Source organism: Bufo bufo, chromosome 2 (genome assembly GCF_905171765.1).
Source record: "Bufo bufo chromosome 2, aBufBuf1.1, whole genome shotgun sequence".
Classification (NCBI taxonomy): Eukaryota; Metazoa; Chordata; class Amphibia; order Anura; family Bufonidae; genus Bufo; species Bufo bufo.
Window position 1 is genome coordinate 454,631,705 of NC_053390.1, and position 16,780 is coordinate 454,648,484.

At 43.2% G+C, this 16,780-nt stretch overlaps 1 protein-coding gene across 1 annotated transcript in view; it reads right to left on the reverse strand.

Annotated features, from left to right (window-relative positions):
- ADAMTSL5 (ADAMTS like 5) overlaps positions 1–15,013 on the reverse strand; it is a 59,948-nt gene extending 44,935 nt beyond the window's left edge. Inside the window, exons 1-3 of the mRNA XM_040420413.1 lie at positions 14,839–15,013; positions 14,693–14,753; positions 2,813–2,931 (exon numbers count right to left, since the gene is read on the reverse strand). Coding sequence (XP_040276347.1) covers positions 2,813–2,931; positions 14,693–14,753; positions 14,839–14,858 — 200 coding nt within the window. The 5' untranslated portion in view covers positions 14,859–15,013. The remainder of the gene's footprint in view (positions 1–2,812; positions 2,932–14,692; positions 14,754–14,838) is intronic.
- Between the last annotated feature and the right edge of the window lie 1,767 nt (positions 15,014–16,780).

Genomic DNA, 16,780 nt, shown 5'->3' on the forward strand with positions numbered 1-16,780 from the left:
AACCATGTGAGCCCACAAACAGCATAATATCATTAGCATATAAAGCAATTTTTTCCTCATATGATCCATATCTAAAGCCCACTATCTCACTATCTTGCCTGATCTTATCCGCCAGAGGTTCCATAGCTATCGCAAACAGCAGGGGGGAAAGAGGACAACCCTGCCTTACCCCCCTGCCGATAGGTATTCTATCAGAATGCTTACCATTCACTGTCAGTCTGGCGGATATTTCAGTATATATTAATTTGACCGAAGAGACAAATATATCACAAACTCCCATTTTCTTTAATGTTGCCATCAAAAATGTCCATTCTATGGTGTCAAAAGCTTTTGAAGCGTCTAAAGTCAAGATCATACGCTCTCCGCTGTTTGTGGGTTACACCTGGGTATTTACAAAATATCTAATGATATTTTTTGTTGTTGTTTTGTCCGACATGAATCCCGTCTGATCCTCATGTATCAGTATTGGTAGCATCTCCCTAAGCCTGGTGGCCAAAATTCTTGCTAATATTTTATTGTCTGTATTCAGGCTCGGACTGGCCCACAGGGGTACAGGGGAATCCCCCGATGGGCCCCTGAGCAAGGTGGGCCCCTAGTCTCCCACCCCCTGCACAAGTGGCACATAACACAGTAGACTTACTGTACTACATATATATATTCTATGTACAGCACCTCAACCAGCCTATGTTCATATAAAAAAACTTGTTAGATTATTTATTATATTTGAATGTATCCGTACGGTGGGCCCCCAAAATAAATTTTACTGGTGGGCCCTAGGTACCCCAGTCCGACACTGTCTGTATTGATCAAGGAAATGGGGCGATATGAGTCTGGGAGAATTGGATTTTTCCCGGGCTTTAAAATAAGAGTAATTAATGCTTCCCTCATGGAGTCGGGCAATTTTCCTATTTCTCTCGACGCAGTCCACATTTCAAGCAATTTCGGGATCAATATTTCTCTATATTGAAAATACACCTCCAACAGAATACCGTCTATACCAGGGGATTTATTTTTAGTTATTTTTAGTAATGTGTTGACCACTTCTGCTGCTTCTAACCTTCCAACCTATCTAACCTTCCAACCTATCCCTCTGCTCTGTCGTTAACATAGTAATGGTGATTATCTCCAAAAATTGTTGTATTTGCGTTAGATTTTTTCCTTATTTTACTGCAGTATATACTTTCGAAATATTCTTTAAGCAATTCCATTTTAGCCGTTTGTTCGGTGATATTATGTCCAGATTTGTCTACCAAGCAGTGTATATAGCTGCTTTTATTCAATTGCGCTGCCACCAATGCGGCTAGCTTTTTACCCGGTATATGCGCATATATGTAATTATCTCTCACAAAATTATCTTTTTGTCTTTCCGCCATCAAGGATAATTCATTTTCTAGTTTGGTGACTTTCTCTGTCCATTCTTTGTAGTTTTGATCTATGGGATTTCCAATATATATTTTTTCGTATATTTCTGCTTTGTGATCTAATTATAATATTTTCCCCCTATTTTTTTTTTTATATATATTGCCGTATATTTTATGACAATCCCTCTAATGAAGGCCTTTGCAGCCTCCCAAACTATGTTAATTTCCGCAGAGCCCTCATTTATAACAAAATATTCCTTAATCTCTTCCAAAATTTTATCATGTGCTCCCATCATATTTATCCAACCTGTGTTTATATTCATACGTCTTATTTTTTCCCGACACCCATTTTTCGTGTTTATAATAATAGGGTTATGATCCGAAATCCCCCGTTGTCCATAATTTACTCGTTTAATATCTAGTGCACCTTTATTATTAGTAAAAACTACATCAATCCGTGATAAAGTTTTGTGCGTTTTAGAAAAACATGAATATTTCCTTAATTTGGGGTGCATTACCCTCCAAATATCAATCCAACCCAATTCTTGTATTAAAGTTTTTAATTTTGAACCCATGTGAATTCCTTGAGTGTTCCTTATTCTACATCTATCTATTTTTCCATCCATTACATTATTGAAGTCCCCTAACACCAGCAGTGATTTGTCCCCTGTATTAAGCTCAAATTCATGAATTTTTAGTAAAGTATCTATTTTAAAGGGAGGCGGTATATATACATTTGCTATAATCCATGGTTTATCTTCTAACAGACAATCCATAAGGATGTATCAACCTTCCCTATTTACAACCGTTTTTACTATTTTAATATCTATATCCTGATGTATTAATATGCTCACTCCTCTCGCATAAGATAAAAAAAAAACACGTGAAAGGAGTACTGCATACAAGATCTAGTCATCCATCCCACCGTCTTCTCTATCAAGTCTGTTTCCTGCAGGCAGACTATGGCGGGGAGGAATCTTTGTATTGCGTTAAACACGGCAACTCTTTTTATACCCCGACTAAAACCCCTAATATTCCATGAAATTATTCTCATGTAGGCCTATACAATTATCTCTCTCTTATTTATAATGATCCAGGGGGGGAGAGAGGAAGGACGGAAAGGGAACCCGGGGGAGAAAAAGAGAAAAAAATAAAAATAAATCTTCCCCTCTTTCCCACCCCGCCAGCGAGCGAGCATTGCCAAAACCCCCTCCCCACACATGACCCAAGTTAACCTCGCCCTGGCTCTCTAACATAGCAGACAAATACATTCTTTAAAAATCATACAATGCGATTTCCAGATTTTTTTTTAATTCTGTCTCTCATAATGGGAATGCACCTACAATGTGAATTTCAGACCCCTCCATGATTTCTAAGTGGAAGAACTTGCAAAATCGCAGGGTGTTCAAATACTTCTGTTCCTTACTTGTATTTTATTTTTGTCAGCTTACCTTTTGCACTGTCGGGTTCTAAGTGTCACTCCCTCTCCACATGAACTGGAGCAGCCAATCCAAGGACCCCATGGAGTCCAATTTCCAGAGGCTACATGAATAATTCTGTTTTCTGTCACCTACTTGTATAAAGAAATCAGAACATTACATTTTTTCAGAACTGGTGCAATATTTGTATTTTTTTATTGTTGTGTTTTTTAGGTACTGTATATAGGTAAATTACTATTACTGATCAACAGGAAAGACCATTTATTGTGGCATGAAAGCAAATAGGGGCCCCTAAGTAACACTCCATTTTATTTCCCACTGTTTTATACTGTAGCTCCAAAATATTCCACAGCACTGAACAGGGGTTGATTGTCTTTGCCTAAATCAGATTTTGGTAACTGTCATATACAGAGGCAAAAGAGGAAGATAACGCCTTACTGTTAGAATCAAACTAATCAAAGAACAATCATATGTTAAAAAATATCAGTATGTTAAAAAGCAAGTGAAGGGAACTGTGCAAAGTTGCAAACAGAAAATATACATTTTACTGATTATGGAGTTAGCATGCTAGTCACATAGTGGCATTGTCCATCTGTCCATAGCTACCAGACCAGAGAGTTATTACTTGTGAAAATAATATTGCCACAATCCCCCAAAATTATTGGAGAGGAGAACTGAAACAGGCAACATAGTATGATAACTCTAGTACAACACTATAAGCTCATTTTAGACACTGTTATAATTCCTGTAAGTATACAACATATAAAGTCACAACAAAGCCTGGTGAAATTGTAGATGTAAAGCACTCTACCCCAAGACAAATCCGAGTACAATCTTCAAGCCAGTTTGGGGATTCTAGCAGGTAAGAAACTATTCACTCCCCCCAATTCTGAGCAGAGGATTTGACGACACTAGCAGATGTATTCGTTTGGAAAGTCTTTTGACCAACTGTCATTGCCGAAAGGTTTTTGTTAGGCATTATGACAGGGTGGCTCGTTTATAATGGGGTTGGAAGATACCCCAGAGCAGGGGTCATCTGAAAATGGTTTGTTTTGTAATGTTTTTTATTGTTATGTATTGTTATGTTAAGTATTACACCCTGCATAGCTGTGTATGGATGGCACGACCAGTGGTAATAATCCTGGTCCAGCCCTTTGCAGGAAGTTGGGGGGGGGATCCAAGACCTGTCCCCACTTCAGTTAGTTAAGAGAGAGTTCCAAGAGGAAGTAGTGAACTATGCTCCTTCCCCTTATTCCTCAAGTTTCAGAGACATATTTCTGTTTGAATTACTGCAAGATCTAAAGAAGAGAGGAAGAGAAAAAGAGAAGGAGAAAGAAGAATCTGCATGGCTGAGCATTGGAGTCAGCAAGGTAACACGCTACTACAGCCATTCAGACTTTGCTGTTGTGGGGGACATCATTTAAATACTTGGATACATCCTGGTCACCCTGTATCCTGCAGTGAACATTACAGCCACCATTGCCAGGGTACCATTTCCCTCAATAAATTCTACTGAGAGAGACTTTAGCAAAATAGAGATGAAAACGAGTCATAACTCTTATGCTTGCCTAAATCCATACACTGCTATCTGGAACAGAATTGTACTGTGCACAGTTGAAACTGTGACTGCTATAGCTAGATGTACTATAACTTTTTTTTTGCACGTAAAGAGAGACATTTATCCTGCCACATCTTGCCTGGTTACTGACTCCAGCACCATATGCACTGTACACGCACTGCTTTGCTCCCATGCAGACACTTTACATCACGGGCACCTCAACTATCATCAGACAGGGGCCCCAGATGTCCTGAGGGAAAAAAGGGTGCATGTTCCTCTCACTGCATAGCCCTGGGGAGCAATGGCGAGAGGAGATCCACCGTGATTGACTGTGACAGCCAGAGCCACTACCACTCCCATTCTCCTCTCCGGACCCTCCCTGGTCACTGCATTTGTGAGCTCAAAGTGTAAATCTGCCTCTGGGTGCTTACTTTGACACACCTTACTGTATGTCTATGAGTAGGCTAAAGTTTGCCCTCCCTCTGAAGAGACGCAGTTACATAATTATATAGGGACGACTGTCAGTTAATAAAGTAAAGCACGCTACATATAACAGCCCTTTTTAGTAAGGGAAAAATAAACTATCTTCCATTTTCCATAGAATATGGATGGCATCTGTAGTGTATATGGTTTTCACGGACCCATAGACTATGGTGTGCATGAGGGATCCATAATCCACGGACAAAAAGAGGGCACGCTTCTGTGGTGTCCCACTGATGTGATAAAACACTGATGTGTGAATACTCAGGCTAAAGTCAATGTTTCCGTGTTCTGTCTGTGGAGACCACAGACGGCACACTTTCATGAATCACTGATGTGTGAAAGACCTATCTAAGTTTCTCCATTCTTATTTTTCAGTTATCCTATGTTCCCCTATCTGTCTTTGAGAATAAGTCATAATGAGCGCCCTATGTGCATTCACTTTGAATGACGTGACAAGTACTGTTATAGAGCATTTGTCACATGAACCAGCTCTGCTTCATGACCCAGCGTCCTCTGCCCACCGTCCATGATTAGATAACTGTCTATGCACTGTGGCTTTTCAGGGAAAAAAGTATTTGTATAAAGGACAAGCACAAAAATGGAATACCTACAAGAATAACATATATACATTGGAAAGCTGAGGGATATTTCTTTTCACGTTAAAAAATAAATAAATGAGAAAGTTAATGTACACATTAAAATGTATTTTAACTACATATTACATTATGTTAAAAAGACAGAATGTTCCCAATAATCCGAGGGTATTAAAACTAAATTAAAAAATAGCAATGCTTGTTGAAAGCACATTGTTGTCATAGTTCACATGCCTGTGAATACATGTTCCCTCATGAATTCCTGCTGCGGAGAACAGTGACACTTCTTCCAGAGTGGTGACAGGCGCCTTGAGCTGGTGACAGGGGACAGTGGAAGGACAAGTGGAATTTCAGAGAATTTCCTTTCTCCTATGTTAAGATCAGGGATGAAAGTTGCAAGTACTTGGCCTATAGTCCACAAGTCAACAGCACTGTTGGCACTATGGATACAAATATAGCAGAAAAGTTTTTTTTCTGCATGTAGCTGCTGCAAGAAGACTACAGCCATGCTGTTATGGAGTAATCATTTTGTCTTGTGTTCCTGAAACTGTAGGACAATAAAAAGTTAATGGTTAAAAGAAATCTGTCCCCACAATTCTAGATACTGACTGCAGTAATGCACGGCTAGTTCTGCAGGTAAGGAGTCCAAATCACCATTTTTTATCTTCCTTTTGTCCCCTGTTCCCCATCGCCAGCCCTCAAAGCTTTGCTGAAATACACAGTCTGGAGTGCTGCGCTATCATAATGGAGAGGATTCATGTGCGCATACATAGCAGTCCTGACTATGTATTTCAGCACAGATAGAGGACCTATCATCTCTCCTGACATGCCCATTTTAATAGCTTCATGCATAGCCCATGTAATAACAATTCTGGAGAATCTATTCTTATGGCTCTATGTTGTGCCATTCCTTTATTATTTCTACTAGAAGTTATGAATGAATTACTAGCAGTCTGTAGTAAGGGTACAGATACAGAGGGGTGTTAACAAGTTGGAGGGGGTGTACCTGCACAGTCTGACACTGGCAGCACTGATTGGATATACTGAGACTGTGCAGGCACCCCCCCCCCCCCCCCCTTCCCTACTGGTTATTACCACCTGTCTGTATTCTTACTGCAGACTGCTAGCAATTCATTCAGACATGTCAGGAGTGGTGAAAGGTGCGCTTTCAATGCTAACATCAAGGCTCTTTATCTTCTATACTAGTCATGCATTACTGCAGAAAACAGTCCAACATCCTAGTTATGGATTCCCTTTACAGAAAGGAGCATCTGTTACCATGATCAACCCTATTAAACCAGACATTCTGCTTGGTAGGGTTGATCATGGTGACTAAAATGAGACCTTTCTCTCTGCACTGTGTGATATACAAATGAGGTGCTTGGAGGAATGATACACTAGCCTAACCCCACTGAGCACCTCTTCACCTCCACCTCTCTCCATTACCACTTCCTCTTCCAGTGAGATTAACAGGGTCAGACAACTGGGAGAAGTTGAGGTGAAGTGGTGCTCTGAGGGACTAGGTTCAGTGCTCCGAGCCCCTCATTTGCATGTGATATTGTAGGATTAATTAAACATAATTAAATCTTGGCTATACCTAGGGTGCAATATTTGGTATAAAAGCTAGATGTCTGCAGAGGAGATGTCATGTATCTAGAGAAGGAATTCCTCTGATGGTTTTCCCGCCTGGAGTATCCTAATTGCATACAGATGCATACTATGAGGATATATACATCACTCTTTGTTAAAACACATCACAATCCTATTGGCTCTTATGTATTTTTATGTTGTAAGAGTTCTTCTGCCATTTGGGGTTGGAAGAGGAAGACTCAAATGCCACCATGAGTCATGTCACTGGCACTGGCCACAGTACACTAGGCCTGAAGCCTATGATGTAGAGCAGGCGGTGGCAATGACATCATCATGGTAGGATGCTTTGCAAACTGAAGCATGGAGTGAGTATTTTGGATTTTTTTCTGTCACTTTTGGGGCAATACAGAGAAGGCAATAAAGGGAGCAGTATAACTACTAAGAACTCTACAGGGGTATACTATAACTACTGGGGGAAAACATATACAGAGGATATTGTAACTACACTATAGAGGGCATTATAACTACTGGAGGCACTACAGAGGGGTCTTATTACTACTGGGGGCTTTACAGAGGCCTTATAGAGGGGCCTTACTACTGGGAGCATTTTAAGAGGCCTTATTATTTCTATGATATTTTAGGGGGCCTTATTACTACTGAGGGCACTTTAGGGGGTCTTGTTACTACTGGAGGCACTTTAGGGGCCTTATTAGTACAAGGAAACTTTGGGAGGCTTTATCACTACTGAGAGCACTATGAGGCATTATTACTACTGGTTGTACTGGGGGGCATTAAGGGCCGTCAAAAGGGGCAGCTGCCCCAGGCCCAGTTGCTCCTGGGGGGCCCAAGGCAGCTGCCTCTTGAGCCCCGCTGGCCACTGGTGACGTGGGGGGCGGCGGCAGGGCACAGGGAGATGAGCGCTTCCATTGTGGAAGCACTCATCTCTATAGTCATCTGTATCGCCGTCCTCAGGACAGCGATACAGATGGAAGTGCTGCGGCGGGGCAGGAAAGGGAGAGGCGTCTCCCTTCCCCGTTCCTCTGATAGGCTGCAGGCATGAGGCCTGCAGCCTATCAGAGGCCGATGCAGGCAGCGCGATGACGTCATTGCGCCGCCTGAGCCGTACAGTGCGGGACACAGGCCGGAAGAGGTCTGCATTGCTGCCAGCCTGATAGAGGTAAGTATAAGTGTTTTTTTTTATTTTTTAGATGGTACTACTACTGGCACATGATTGGGGGGCATCTATGGGAGCACTTGTTACTGGCACATGATTGGGGGGCATCTATGGGAGCAACTGTTACTGGCACATGATTGGGGGGCATCTATGGGGGCACCTGTTACTGGCACATGATTGGGGGCATCTATGGGGGCACCTGTTACTGGCACATAATTGGGGGCATCTATGGGGGCACCTGTTACTGGCACATGATTTGGGGGCATCTATGGGGGCACCTGTTACTGGCACATGATTGGGGGGCATCTATGGGGGCACTGTCACGCCTTGCCCTGTTAATGTGCGGAGGTCTATCAGACTGGCTGCAAATGTCTGACTTCTCTGTTTGTTTTGGTTTGGGTTTGAGCTGGATCCACCTTCCCTCAGGTGTACTGGGTTTAATTGTTAGTGGGGCTATTTATCCCTCCTTCCCCCAGTGGCCTGTGCGGGTTATAGTTCTTTCCTGTGAGCTCTGGATGTGTGGTGGATCATCTGCTCCATCTCTGCTCTAGATAAGTCCTCTTTGTTATTTCCCACTGTGTCTTTTATCTAGGCCTCTAGGGAGATGCTTACTTCCTCCGGGTTTGAAGAAGCAGGTTGCCTCTTCCCTTTTCCCTACAGCTTAGGGTTTGCCCAGGGTTTATAGGTTTAGGCACGAGGGCATGTGCATATCCACCATTAGGGTATGCACATGGGCACAGCAGGTTAGGGAAAACTTTTAGGGATCGCTAGGGGTGACCCTTTTCTCCCTAGCTTTTGGGCCTAGTCATTTGTTCTGTTTGTTTTCCTGTGTTTGGTTATTTCCCCGCTTACCTACCTATCGTGACAGGCACTTGTTACTGGCACATGGTTGGGGGGCATCTATGGGGGCACCTGTTACTGGCACATGATTGGGGGGCATCTATGGAGGCACTTGTTACTGGCACATGATTGGGGGCATCTATGGGGGCACTTGTTACTGGCACTTGATTGGGGGCATCTATGGGGGCATTTGTTATTGGCACTTGATTGGGGGCATATATGGGGGCACCTGTTACTGGCACATGATTGGGGGGCATCTATGGGAGCACTTGTTACTGGCACATTATTGGGGGGCACTGTGGGGGCATCTATGGCGGCACTTCTTACTGGCACATTATTGGTAGCACTTTTTACTGGCACATTATTGGGTGGCACTATGGGGGCATCTATGGGGGCATTTCTTACTGGCACATTATTGGGGGCACTATGGGGGCATCTACTGATGCCACAAAGAAGGGGTATTTTATCTGGGGGAAGGGAGGAGAGGAACACTATGAGAGCTTCTACTGAGGCCACAAAGAAGGAATATTTTATATGGGGGGCTCTGTATAGGGGTATTTTATACTGGGGCACATTATGGTGGATACTATGGTGAAGGGAAGAGAGGAGTACTATGGGCTCATCTATGGGGGGCACTAAGAAGGGGTATTTTATACTTGCAAATTATGGGGGGCACTGAGGGCATCTACTGGGGCACTATATATGGGGCATTTTATACTGGTACATTATGGGGGACACTAGGAAGAAGGGGGGAGATGAGCTCCATGGGGCATTTACTGGGGGCACTATATAGAGGTATTTTATACTGGCACATTATGGGGGCACTATGGAGACATTAGTTCAACTGGGGGCATAAAAAGGGGGTATTTTTTGCACTGGCACATTATAAGGAGAATTATTATGATGGGCTTTATTACTACTACTACTACTACTACTATGGGGAACATGATTACTAGTATGGGCACTATGGGAGCATTATTACTTCTGGGGCACAGTGGGGACATGTTGGGTGCACTGTAGGAGCACTATTACTACCATGTGTTCTCTAGCAGAGAATTATTCCTATTGGTGGGACTTTTGGGAGCACTCTTACTGTGGGGGCACCTTGTCACAGTATCAGCTTACCACAATTATTTTTGGGGGACGTTATGTTTACACTATTAGTGTCAAGGGCACTATTTGTTGGGCGCAGTTATTTTAGGGCACTGTGTGCCAATAATTATTGATGGGCACTATCTGCATGGTACTACTATTATCAGGGGGTTGATCTGTTTCTGCAGTATAGTATTGGGGAGCACAGCAGCACAGTATTGGGGGGGTAGGATGATTTGTCCAGAAGATGGGAGGATGATGGAAAAGTAGTAAACTAAGATTTTGTTTGTCAAACTGCAGAGACGAGAAATGGCTGACAAATGGTGGTCTGGTCTGAAGGTCTGAAAGGAGAAGATGAGGAAAGAGAATATCTACATCAAAGAGACGTCACTGGATGTAAGAGGTATGTGGCGCTGTATTACCCTGTATGTAGGGGTGGATAGAGGGGTTAGTAGTACAGTACTATAAGTCAGAAGTTGTGCTTTTTAATTTTTTGAATAATGATACAGCCATTTTATTTGATACTTTTGTGCTGATTCTTTTTTTTCTCTATAGTAAGGGACACTATAGTCACCAGAACCACAACAGCTAAACGTAGTAGTTCTGGTGTTTATAACATGTCTCTGCAACCTTTTTATTGTAAACACTGCCTTTTTAGAAGAAAAGGCAGTATTTACATTACTGCCAAGGAACACCTCTAGTGGTCACTCATCATTATTAAAGTTTACTACTCTACGAGGTGTGTGGATTTTTTTTTGTGTGTGTGTGTTGTGGTGGAGGGCGTGATTGCATGCTAGTGTGTGGGAAGGCGGGATCCAGGGGGCCCAAGTAAATTCTTGCCCAGGGTCCAATCAATATCAAAGACAGCCCTGGGCCATTATTATTATTGGGTACAATATGGAGGGTGCTACTACAAATGGAGGCACTCTCAGGGAGAGCTATCACTATAGGGGGCACTATTAGTAATGAGGGCACTTTGGGAGAGAATTATATATGTGAGACTTTTGGGAGCACTATTAGTATGGGGGGACTATCTGTATGCTACTGTTATTTCTGCAGTATAGTGTTTGTGGGCATTGGGAAGCACAGTGGGCCCAGTATTGGGGTTAGCAACAGAATAAGGCCTCTTTCACATTAACAATACGGATTGGCTCAGGATGCATTCAGGGTGCGTTCAGTGAAATTCGCACCATTTCGCAAGCAAGTTTAGTCAGTTTTATCTGCAATTTTGTTCAGTGTTTCATTTTTTTCGACGTGTGTGCACTCAGTTTTGATGCGTTTTTCACTGATGGTTGCTAGGAGATGTTGTTTGTAATCGCAGACAAAACTGACTGAACTTGCTTGCAAAATGGTGCGAGTTTCACTGAATGCACCCTGAACACATCCTGAGCCTATCCGTATCGTTCGTGTGAAAGAGGCCATACACTGTCGGGCACCAGGAAGGGGGGGTGATGGAAAAGTGAGGAATCTAGGATTTCTGTGTAGTTGTAACACCCCAGAGTGGTTTTACCACTTATGCACCCTGCTACTGTCTTTACTGGTCTAACCTCATGTCATCCTATGTATTTATTCTGGGTCCTCCACAATGTGCATTCCTATTTTATTATGTAACTGTTATGTTAATATGCAATGTGCCTGGTTCACCAGCGGGTCGCGGCAAATATAGCAGAACTGTATATAGAAAGAATGAAACCTTCTATTCCATTATAACCTGCCCTCTGGAGAGAAGGGTAGGGACAGGTTCTAGTCAGTCTAGCTTACCCCCTGCTAGGGGACAGGTGTGCAGGGGCACGTGTCTGCTGGATGTGCCCACGCCAGCCAGAGCACCTTAAGCTCTGCTGGCCATAGAGGCCAAAGCTTGAAGCCTCAGGAGCCAGGAGGAAAGTTCCCTGGCCTGATCTAGAGACAGACCATACAAAGAGAAGAGCAGCATACAAGAAGAAGCAAAGTCATACACTCAGCCTGTCAGTACAGCAGAGCAAGAGAGAAACAGATTAAGCAGAGTCGAGTTTGCCTGCCAGTTTTAATGCTAAAGCCTGCTGGGACCAAGACAAAGCTTGAAGACTGTTTCTGATGAACGTTTATTCAAAGTAAAGCTGCTGTTCAACTACATACAAGGTCTGGACTCAATCTTTCTTCCCCCTATTTATTGCTTTGGAGCCAAAGCCTGGGGTCCAGCCATATCCAGGTAGGAGCACCATGACACACATAAAGAGACATTTTAGGCCGCTCTATACCACTCGGCATTCCTACATCTAGGACGCTCGTTCTATATATAGAGGGCCCTAGGGGGAGGTGCCCGCTACATAGTAAACTGCAGAGACAAGATATGGCTGAAAGACGTCATCATGGTGGTCTACTCCAATGTCCAATACAGATATGCCATTAGCAGTGTGGGGGAGGGGGAGGCGCACACATGTTTTCACAATCACCACAAAGTCAGTAGACTCCTCTGTTTTAAAATGCCAGGGCTGAATTTCAGTCCTAGTCCAGTGAACAGGAAAGAGCTGTCCCATTGAAGTTAATGGGGTGGTTTAGTTGTAATTACAACTGCTCACTGCTGCGGTTGAGATAGTGAGCAGGTAAACAGTTGTAAACATACAGGTGCTGCTTTCTCTTCAAACAGCTGATCCTGAGGCTAGGTCACCAATATAACAAAAGTGGACAACCCCTTTAAATCCTGCCTTGCACTTCAATAGACAATGGTTTGTGCTAGATTCCCGTCACTGGAGGAAGGGGAAATAGAAAAAGGCACATTGATGACCATTCTATAACCCACTGGAGAATAAAGTAGTTCAGCATGTTGTTCTCGGGTATGTGCCATAGCTGTAGCAACTTTTCATGTTTGTTCTCTCTTTCCATGATATTGTACACCCAATACACTAAAAGGAAGACTATACATACTAGAGCTCATGCATACGGCCATATTGTGGTTTTATTTTCCCAAGCTGCAATAGGACTACATTGGAGGTCTGCGAGGTTTTTCTTTTGGATTCCATAAAAAAGTGTCTAAAACATTTAATAAATGTGCTACAAAGCATGAACACCAGTTTTGTAGGCACAATTTTCACTGTGAACAACCAGCCTTAAAGGGTTATTCCCATCTCAGAGAGTGAGGGCATACTGCTAGGATATGCCCCTATTGTCTGATAGGTGCGGGTCCTACCTCTGGGACCCACACTTATCTCGTAAACGCAGCCGAAAATGAAGCCAGCAAAGAGTCCGGCCACCACCAAGCGTTTCTATTGGCCCGCCGAAAATAGCTGTGCATCGAGCTCGTCTATTTACAGAATCCCCACCACTTCCATCCACTTCTATGGGGCCGACGGAAATAGCGAGCCAGTGCTGGGATATTATCGGCATTGTCTGAGATGGGAAAACCCCTTTAAAGGGTTTCTATCACTTCATATGACATAATTAGCTGTCAGACACTAGCGATCTGCTAGTGTCTGCTCTGGCCAACCATCCTACTATAATCACTTGTGGGGCAGCGGTTTTGCTAAAAAAAACTAACTTTTATAAATATGCTAATGAGCCTCTAGGTGCTATGTGGGCGTCATTAGCACCTAGAGGCTCCGTCTACCTTCATACACAGCGGCCGCCCAGCACGTCCCTCCAGCCCGCCCATGTCCTCCTCCGTGTGACGCAGCGGCCGAATTCTCGCGCATGCGCCGTGCGCGGCTGTATTCGGCGCATGCGCATTGAATGTCTGACCGCTCCGAGCTCAGACATCTCTAATGCGCCGAATACAGCCGCGCACGGCGCATGCGCGAGAATTCGGCCGCTGCGTCACACGGAGGAGGACATGGGCGGGCTGGAGGGACGTGCTGGGCGGCCGCTGTGTATGAAGGTAGACGGAGCCTCTAGGTGCTAATGACGCCCACATAGCACCTAGAGGCTCATTAGCATATTTATAAAAGTTAGTTTTTTAGCTAAACCGCTGCCCCACAAGTGATTATAGTAGGATGGTTGGCCAGAGCAGACACTAGCAGATCGCTAGTGTCTGCCAGCTAATTATGTCATATGAAGTGATAGAAACCCTTTAAACAGCAAAAAGTGGAAATCAATAAAACATGCAACAGTTGTCGGATTTGCAGTTTCCCAGGTCATATAAAAAATATAGGTCCATTATGCCCGGCTTTGGGGCAGAAAAAACATGAGAGCCTCTAGCACATCAGTGAACATAGAAAGGGAGATTTATCACAACTGGTGCAAAGGGAAGCTTGCTTAGTTGCCCATAGCAACCAAATTCCATTCTTTCATGTTTGATTTGGAAAATTATAGGATCATTCTTATTGCTTGCTAGGAGCAACTTAATCAGTTTTCTTTTGCATCAGTTTTGATAACTCTCCCCCTAAGGGGGTGTAATTTGCTTCTGGTGTTGCCCAGTGTCACTGCATACAAATATTTCATAAATTACAAATACTGTATAGGCCCAGCAAGCTTATTATTTTCTCCACTCTGTTGTCTCCTTACATTACTCTATGGACTATCATTACCTTAGACTCTAATACATGCTTTTATGTTTTCCAAGATGTATTTGTGCATTAACCACATCTTACCTGACCAATGGCTTGGATGTTGGATGAGTTCAAGACCAGTATTATGATCAGAATCCTGAACCTGTTAGGAATCATAAATGAGAATAGATCTCCCAATGTAGCTAAACTAATGTGCACAAAAACAGCAGTTACAGAAAATCACTCACCAGCAGTTGTGCAGCCACATCCTGGATGCTTCACAGAAACTTCATACTTCTTTAATAAGATTGGTTTGAACTCCAGATGTTAGTTGAAATGGTTATTTTTCCTATAGAATTAGCGTTACTGCCCCTTGATAAAATCTGGCTGAGTACCAGACGGCATTTTTACTACTTAAAGAAGCTGCTAACTTCACTCGTCTTAGCACATATGATCTGGTCACTAGGATTCATATTTATCTCTCCTAACCAGTAAGCCCTCCCCTAACATTGTAAATTACTTAGATATTTCCCTCCCACAGCAGTCACTTCTAATTCCCTTACACAGATATTGCACTATAATGGCAAGAAAAAAAGATGTTAAAAATATTATTACAGCTGCACAGGGATTTCCAACTAACATACATAAATGCTGCAAAGCAAGAATGCCTTCAAAAATAGAAGTGTTAATAGTTTATTTTTATCACTTAACAAAAGGCAAAGTGAATGAACAAAAGAGAAATCTAAATCAAATTAATATTTGGTATGACCGTCCTTTGCCTTCAAAGCATCAGCAATTCTTCTAGGTACACTTGCACACAGTTTTTAAAGGAACTCAGAAGGGAGGTTGTTCCAAACTTCTTGGAGAACTAGCCACAGATCTTCTGTGGATGTTGGCTTGCTCAGATTCTTCTGTCTCTTCATGTACCGTAATCCCAGACACAGCGTATGATGTTGAGATCAGGGCTCTATGCAGGCCATATCATCACTCCGGACTCCTTGTTCTTCGTTCATTGAATATAGTTCTTAATAACACTGGCTGGATGTTTGGAGTCATTGTGCAGTACCCCAGACCTGGGGGTACCTGCAAATGTTATGCCATGTAATATACTGTTAATGCCCTGTACACCAGCAATGAAGAGGTATGGTTGGCAGGGGCAGGATTAACCACCTTGTTCCTCCCCTCTTGGTAGGAGTGGGCTGATGCTATTTCCTGCCAACAGGGGGAGTACTAGGTTAGCCAGTGTGGATGAGGGAAACACATGCTTGAGCTCCTCCTTCAAGTGGTCCAGATTTCCTGTTAGACTACTACTCTGCAGAGATTAACTGAACCAAGACTACTTCTTACAAGCTGCAGCGTGTTCAGTCAGCAGAGTGACTAGCAATCTCATCTTTATAGACCCTGCTGCAGGTGAGGAAACACAGTTCGGACACCCGCACCCATTACAGACTAACTCCAAGCCTACATGACCAGTGGACACCTATATCAAAAAGAATTGCAAGAGAGAGACATCTGCAAAACAGCACAATTCCCTTAAATTGCCACTTATCCAGCCACCATACCTCATCATCTGGTGACAGGAATTGCACTTTGTACCTACCACTGCTGGATATAAAACAAGTTATAGAGACTTTCATACTTCTGTTCTGATTCCTCAAAACACCTTTCCAATGCATTGACCCCCAGGGAACAACAGATTGAGGAAATACATTGTGACACTACCATTCCTGTCCCCTGCATCGGCTCCTCAGGGGCTCACTGCAACTGCCCTGCTGCAGAATAAATTTGGACACAGTTGGACTCTGTGATGGTATTGCATAATGGATAAGTATCTGCCTGTATTTCTCAGCATTGAGGATACCATTTGCTGAAATGCAGCCCCAAACTTGCAAGGAACCTCCACCATGCTTCAATGTTGCCTGTAGACACTCATTATTGTACTGCTCTCCAGCTCCAACTTCCTTCTCTTACAGCCAAATATTTCAAAGTTTAATTGATTAGTCCAGAGCACCTGCTGCAATTTTTCTGCACCCCATTTGCTATTTTTATGTGCATAGCTGAGTCACTGGGCCTTGTTTTCATGCTGAAGGTATGGTTTCTTGGCTGCAATTCTTCCATGAAGACCAATTCTGGCCACACCTCTCCAAACTGTAGATGGGTGTAACTGGGTTCAACTGGTTTCTGCTAGTT